Genomic DNA, 8,229 nt, shown 5'->3' on the forward strand with positions numbered 1-8,229 from the left:
TGATAGTTTATATTACCTTAATTGACTGTAGATATTCACTTGTTTTATTCATGTCTACATTACAGTACTAAAAACTGGAGCAATTTTTTTTCTATGTCTAATAAGAACACTAAAGATAGTATATTATATGATGCACTAAGAACTATTATCATCTGTAAAAAAAGTTTTATTATTAGGACTAGAATAACAGGAAACTAGTTTCACTTAGATTGGAAAATTCGAAGCAAAAACTCAATATTTAGACTTTGTGCATCAACATTTCTTTATATTACGTAAAAGTGAAACCATTTATTCAATTAAAAGACGTTACTAAATGAAATTGATACAATATGATATCTATACAGACGAGATAGATATGTAAATCGGTATGTTTGTCCTTTGATTGAAAACGAAATAAAGACAATTTCCTTCTTTCTCCCCCCCCCCAGTGGCATAACGGTAAGTGTGTGGACTTATAATACTAGAAATCTGGTTTCAATACCCTTGGTGGGCACAGCACAGATGGCCCATTATGTAGCTTTGTGCTTAACTACAACCGATTCTCGTTTATCAGTTGGTAAAAAAATCTATATATATAATAGATATCATGTGTCAAGGGGTAATAAAATCAATATGTGCTTAGTTGGTAATAAAATATAGTTGAACAAAAGAAGAATGTTATTTCCAATATAAGATACGGAAAGCTTCTACAACGTCCGAGGAAAATAAAAACACAAAGCAGGCATTAGCTCATTACGGCCTAGATTATCGTGCTCTGTCTAAAATACTTTCTTCTAACTCTGACGATGGTCTATTGATTTTCCACAAATAGTTTTGTACATGAAAACAAGACATATACATGCGTATTTACATTTCCAATAATGTTCTTAGTAATATGGGACGTACAAGTTGGATTACAGAGAATTTGGATTTAGTATGCAGATGAATCAATATTATCATACAAATAATGATTGAAAGCTTTACAAAAGCGTATATATAAACAATGTTTTGCTTTTTATTAGTCGTGAAATAACGTTTAGAGTTCTGTGAGGAAAACTAATGAAGGAGCACGAACTGTCGTTTAAAGGTTAAACGATGATAGGAAAATTCCTTATAAAACAACGTCGTCTCAAGGTCAAACAAGAACAGGAAAAGTCCTTATAAAACAACGCCATTTTAAGGCCAAACAAGGACAACAAAAGTCAAACAAGACAGACAAGCACTTAAAATAATTCAGTTTGAATATACTGATTCACAAATGGACTTAGTTCTGAAGAAAATATTAGCATTCACTGCTGACTGAGACAGATAGGACTAAGTTTTCACAGTGGCATACTTGTCAGTTTCTCTATGGACAAATGATATCGGGAAAATAAATTGCAACTAAATTGCTCTAATTGTGAAAGATGTATTGGAGCATGTTAAATTATGATACTGTCATCATATAAAAGACTTTTGTTCAGATATCATTGATTATTTTAGTTTTTGTTATAATAAAAGCAGATGATTGTAGGAAGTTGAGAATATCGAATGTAACGTGCAATATACTGACGTCGAGAATATAGAAGGCGGACAGACGATTATGTAATAAAGATATAAATAGCGTGAAATGAGCGGGAAGCAGCAGACAGAGAGTAGCAGACAGAGCAAAAGAGAATAAAGTTGGTGTGAAGTTAACTACCGTAGAAGCGATAGGCCTTACGATTGACATAAGCCTAACGTTTAATATGTTGGAGTGAAACTAATAGTATAAAAGAATATAAGAAAAATTATTTTATTCCGTCAAAGCGTGGTTCTAAGGTAATTGAATCAGCCTGAGTGCACTTTGACATAAGGAACAGAGGATCATCAAAAGACCAAACGATTACGGTAACTCGCACCACAATTGAAGCGAATTACAGAGAATACTAGTGCGTTAGAAATAGAGAAGATAGATCGGCTTGTCAATTGAAATTCTAAAGTAAGTGAATAGGCCTAAGTGGATATTTGACAAGAAGGAGAGAACTACATATATAGTATTTATGATATGTTCATAATATCCATAATGTTGAAGAATTTATTGTACACACGTTAACTTGTTCTGAATATATATATTATTTTGAAAACAAGTGAAGTGCATGCTGTTTATTCATCGTTGAATTTATCGCTAACAAGTCACAGACACCTACTGTAGAAGAACCCTAAGCCGAACAACAACATAGTATATATTTATACCATTAAGAAATATAAGTAAAAGCCTTTTATTTGACAATTGGTGAAAAAGAAAGTTATATGTATGTATGTATATATATATATATATTATTTTGAATTCTGACAGATCCTATAATACAAAAACCAGTCAGTTTCTGCCTAGATAGATATATTTACAATGACAAAACTTTACAAGTAATATTTGGGCAAATAAAACTTATTTTTCTACACAGTATAAGCAGTCTGAAGCATTTTGTGATTCAAAACACTATTAATAACAATTCCTTGTTATAGTTGCATATGTAGACAATGTCTTTAGAATAATAGTTCTCTATAACATATATTTCGAATTTTTTGACGTTTAACTACGTAAAAAATCAAAAGAAATGCACAAGTACCAAATATTTATGCTTAGTTTCCGGAAGTTGTCGCAAGATTTCGTTGTGCAACGTCTAATCCAGATTGGTGAAAATATAAAGGAGTGACAGGCCAAAAACCCTAAATCTACAAAATATGTTTACCTTTGACCATTGTAGATTCAAAGGAAAGAAGATAAAATCCCAAATATGTCTGCTTTAGTCTGTGAAGGTTGTTGCAAGGTATATTTGCGCCAAGTGTCGTTTGGATTGATGGAAAAATACAGAAATGGCAGCCGAAAATATGATCTTAAATGTTTCACCTTTGACCTCGTAAAATCAGAACGAGAGTTTAAATCTAAAACTGAAATACCAATCTGGGCGTGTTAAATTAAGATACATGCCCTTTAAGTTTCGAGATGCTCATCTCAGAAATAAAGGAGTGTCGCACAGTTGTAAATGTTGGAGAGAAAACAAAGAAACATGCGGAATATAATATACATCCTTTTTGGGGAGACATAATTCAGATTATAATTTCATGAAGACAAAATATAAAAACTGCTTCACGTTCACCGTATCTTTTGAACCTTTTGGATAATGTTTAGAGGTTAATCATTTTGAAAAGTTTGATTAAAGTTCGTAAGAATGTCTTAGATCATTACATACACACGGGAAGACAATTAGAAAATACAGAAATAAATATCGAAAGACAAAAGGATTAATAAGTTTACAGCTAGAGAATCATAATTACGTTACCGTTTTGTTATTTACAATTTTGAGGTTAATTGTTCATCAGTTAGAGAAAAATAACGAACATAACTTTGTGGTTGAACACAGCACGAGCTGTGCTTAAATTATCGATCTTTACAAACAACTGTTTAACTTTTGCAACTCCACCATAATGAGTGATTTAATTTCTTCAGATAATAACTGTATAATTGTTCTTGTGAGCTAACAGGGAGAATACAGTAATGTGTTTTCTCAGCGCAATATTCAGAGGATAACGACCAAATTCAGAGAATGATGAGAGTTGATAGAGTTGTATTTGTTTGTCTTCATTAAGTATCGTACAGCATTAATCGAAATGTTTATTAACTGATAACTGCAAAATATTAAACATTCTTGAAGTGTTATATTGCTTTATTTATGAATCCATTGTAATATTTTATACAATGACGTCAGGATCGCCGTTATGGTATTAACAGATACTGAGGTGAGTAATTGACATACTGATAACTAGTTGGGGACAGGAAGCGGTAGTAGACTTTCGGAATTTGTGGGTTTAATTACCCGATTTTATGCTTTTCTCCCCTTTGATCTATTTTTTTTTTCATTGATTAAATATACTATTATGGTTTATCTGATATATACATAATAAATATACTAAAATAAATAAATCATTACATAGTCCTTCGTAATTTTTATTTGTCGGTTTCGTAACTTTCTGGTTTCTCTCGAGAATAAATTGTTTAATGAAATTAAAACATATAAATATATATGCATAATCAAAATGTTTCTTCAATTTACAATATAATTTTGAGTTAATGTCAAGAAAATATACCCAACTTAACATGTTATAATAAAAGTTATAAAAAGGGAAAGTGAAGTATTAACTTCTGTAGCTTTTTTTGTGAAATACCTATTAACATCGGTTTGCTAAAGTTCATACTAAAATTAATAGAATCGGTACTAGAGCTACTAACATTAAATCTAAGCATGATAACTTAGTTCGCTCAATGTCTAACTGATTTGAACTCTTGTTAATTTAAAAAAAATAGTTTGGTTAATACATTAAATACCAAGACTTATTGTTTTATTATCTCATTATATATATAAACTATTGCTATACTTATTAAGAGTAAAAAAACACAAAAATATATTAGCACAATTTGCCTGAAAAGAAATTATGGTATACTTATTATTGAGTATAATGCTCTGTGAGGTGGTCTTTAGAGCCTTTTTGTCAACTTTCGGAATTAGTTAATACACAATCACAGAAAGCACTACCGTCGTGATAAAGAAGTGAAAGCACGTTTCGCTTTAGACTGGTTTCCTCACGTGTTTCGGAGATGTCTCTAAAAAAACGTAGTTTCCAGAGAACAGCAGCTCACATCGCCTGTTTCGAAGTGAAAATCCCAATTGTAAGATATGTGCATACCAAACAGAAAATCTCGCACTTTGACTGTAACTGTATTCTTAACACAAAAATGCCATATTCAAAGGTTGAAGAGAAATATAATATTTTACTGATGCTCCAGTCGCTGTACTGTACTTCTGGAGAAGCTTGGTTCTTGGCATGAGGAACAGAAGTTAGAAGATAAATTAAAGTAGTGCCTTGCTTTAAACACATACCTTGTTTATAACAGAAGTTAAAACATTTGAAATTTTATAGTATCTGTATCTCATTAATTAAAGTAATCAGATATTTCAAATGTTCTAGGACTTGTACGTATTTTTGGTTTATAAACTTTATTAAAACTTTTTAGGCACGAATATATTGTAAATGTCTTTATTAAACCTAATTAAAATAAACTAACTTAGGTTTATATATATGCAAGTATATGAACTTGGGCACATTCAAGTGAATCACATTCTTTCTTTATGAATTACAGTTATGCTTAGGCCGTATGATGTCCAAGTATTTGACCAACATATTATGTATGGAAATGTGGCCATTTTCACTTGTCACGTCCCTTCCTTTGTATCAGACTATGTAAGGGTGACTTCGTGGATTCCGAACAACGGACAACAAGTGACAACATTATTTACACATGGTGAGTTGAACGTCATTTTAGCTTAAGTTTAATAACTTATTACTCACTACACTACTTGCATATGGTGAGTTGAACGTCATTTTAGCTTAAGTTTAATAACTTATTACTCACTACACTACTTGCATATGGTGAGTTGAACGTCATTTTAGCTTAAGTTTAATAACTTATTACTCACTACACTACTTGCATATGGTGAGTTGAACGTCATCTTAATTTTTCAAGCACACACCTACGGATCTCAGTTTTTCTTTATAGTTCACAATTTTCACATTCTAAGTAATATCATTTTGGTGATAAATTCAAGTTAATATAACTTTTTATTTGTAAATATTTCAAAACATGTTGATAAATCTACTTTTACACTTAGATGCTAGAATTCTTTCAACTTTCAATAATACTGCGTATTATTGATTTAAAAATTGCACATTAAAACGTTTTATTTCACCCGTTTCTCCCCTTTCCTAAGCGTGTGTGGACTTTCAGATGGATTGCTCTTCTCGTTGTGGTGTTTGTAGTTAAACAGGAAGAGGTTTTGTCTTACATCGTACTATAGTAAGAGGAAAAGTATGAACATGAAAGTAAGATACTTTACACTGGTTAAACGACAAATAATCTAAATATACATAGTATTGAACATGAATGTAAGAGGAAAAGTATGAACATGAAAGTAAGATACTTTACACTGGTTAAACGACAAATAATCTAAATATACATAGTATGGAACATGAATGTAAGAGGAAAAGTATGAACATGAAAGTAAGATACTTTACACTGGTTAAACGACAAATAATCTAAATATACATAGTGTGGAACATGAATGTAAGAGGGAAAAGTATGAACATGAAACTAAGATACTTTACACTGGTTAAACGACAAATAATCTAAATATACATAGTATGGAACATGATTTTTCGAATTAAAACAGCAAGGTTTTATAACTTTAAGTTTTATAACGAACACGCTTATTTAATTAGATATTTTTTAAAAGTCAGTTGTATTATAAACCATTGATACAGCGCAAATTCAAAATTACGCGATTGTAAACTTTCTGGAGCTATTTTATTCACAAAGCATTTCTTTTTTAGAAGGAAATTACGTAGTTTTACCGTCAGGTGGCTTGATGATTAGCAACACTACTGTAGATGATTCAGAAACATCGCTCCGATGTCAACTTTACGACCGTATTGCAACAGAGTCTAAACAGAGTACAAAAGCCGGAAAGTTAATTGTAACAGGTTTGTAAGAATTAGTATATTTAAACACTGCAAAGGACGCTTTGATCTTAACAATCAAATTAAACTTTAAGATTCATTTTAAGTTTTATTGGAAATATTTTATATACTACACACAATTTTTATTTTACTTCATTTCCTGGTGGTGAATACTATTGAAACTAAATAACTGTTGGAAGGTATTAGTTGTAATAATACGTTAACACCGAATTGTATATTTGAACATTATCATGATATTTGTTTAATTTAACAAAGGAACAATCTCACACAGTATTTTACACAAAAAAGTAATTTATTTGCCTCTCCCCATTTACACAATGGATGTTGTTGTTGTTGTTGTTGTGTTATTAAGTACAAAGCTACACAAAGGACTACACGGATGGAACAACGTTATTTCTCAATCCACAAAATGTACACTGAAAAATACTCTAGGATAAACTTATTTACAACAGATTTGAATTCAATGGGCATTATACTGTAAGATTCTCTCTCCAGATTCTCGTGGACGTTTTCCATATACTGATAATATCGGTAAAGAGATAATTAATATTTATAATAAATTTAGATGCTGTCTCAGTTGCTCAAAAAAGAGCATTAGCTTTAGGATTAAACTTTGGACTTGTCGCAAAGACACTACACTTTGAAAATTATTTGTTATCCTTAAAAGTTATGTTAAGATGTTTAAATAACTTCCAGTTATTTCCTTATATTGAAGAGCACTTTGATACAGTTAAAACCTGTGGTAGTAGCTTAGCTTTGTCGTATTTTTAGAATTATAATTCTGGAAAGAAATTTTACAATGAATCTCAAAAAAGAGCATCAAGCTTTTATTAGACTTGGAAAACCTACTGATATAGTTATAATAAAACCAGGTAAAGGAAATAGGATGGTCTTCCTGAATAAAAAAGATTAATTAATAAAGTCACCGATGTGTTAAAAATAGAACAAAATTCCAGAAGTTGAACAGAGATCCAACATTTACGAGAGAAACATAATTGTAAAAGTAATTATTGTAGCAAAAGAAAGGCAACATTAAAGCTGAGAATGGGAATAAGGAAATTAGACCAGTTTACTCTGATGATAAAATATTGTATGGACTTCAGCAAATCCCAAACACTCTGTAAGACCAATAGTTTCACATACAGGTTCTTATTATTGTGAGCAGTTCGATGTTTTTGTTAACTTTTTTGCGAATACACGGACGATGAATTCACCGTTAAAGATAGTTTTGAATTTTCAATTTCAGTACAGAATTTTAAGTTTAAGCAAAATTCGTATATGGCCAGCTAAGATGTGGAATGTCGGTATACCGACATTTCACTACAAGAGACCATTGGTTTATACTCAGAATTAGTGTTTTCTCCGTCAGATACAATAAAAAGTCTTTCTAAATATTTATTTTCAAAATTAATGTTTTTGCAACATAAGACTCGCATTTCATGTTTAATACAACAAATTAGGACCAGAATGATAGTATTAGTATGGGATCTAAACTTGCACCTGCTTTGCTTAATTTGTTTTTGATTCTTTTTGAAATGTAAGGATTAGAATAATATCCTATAGAATTTACGCAACTTTATTATAGAATGTATATTCATGACATATTTACTGCTTATCATAGAATGTATATTCATGACATATTTACTGCTTATCATAGAATGTATATTCATGACCTATTTACTGTTTATTATAGAATGT

General features: G+C 30.7%; 1 protein-coding gene across 1 annotated transcript in view; it reads left to right on the forward strand.

Moving 5' to 3' along the window:
• Window positions 1–8,229, forward strand: part of LOC106458231 (Down syndrome cell adhesion molecule-like protein Dscam2) — a 260,015-nt gene that overhangs the window by 168,628 nt on the left and 83,158 nt on the right. The window contains exons 3-4 of the mRNA XM_022384379.1: window positions 5,138–5,299; window positions 6,385–6,534. Of these exons, the coding sequence (XP_022240087.1) occupies window positions 5,140–5,299; window positions 6,385–6,534 (310 nt within the window). The 5' untranslated portion in view covers window positions 5,138–5,139. The remainder of the gene's footprint in view (window positions 1–5,137; window positions 5,300–6,384; window positions 6,535–8,229) is intronic.

Source organism: Limulus polyphemus, unplaced genomic scaffold, assembly GCF_000517525.1.
Source record: "Limulus polyphemus unplaced genomic scaffold, Limulus_polyphemus-2.1.2 Scaffold432, whole genome shotgun sequence".
Taxonomy (NCBI): domain Eukaryota; kingdom Metazoa; phylum Arthropoda; class Merostomata; order Xiphosura; family Limulidae; genus Limulus; species Limulus polyphemus.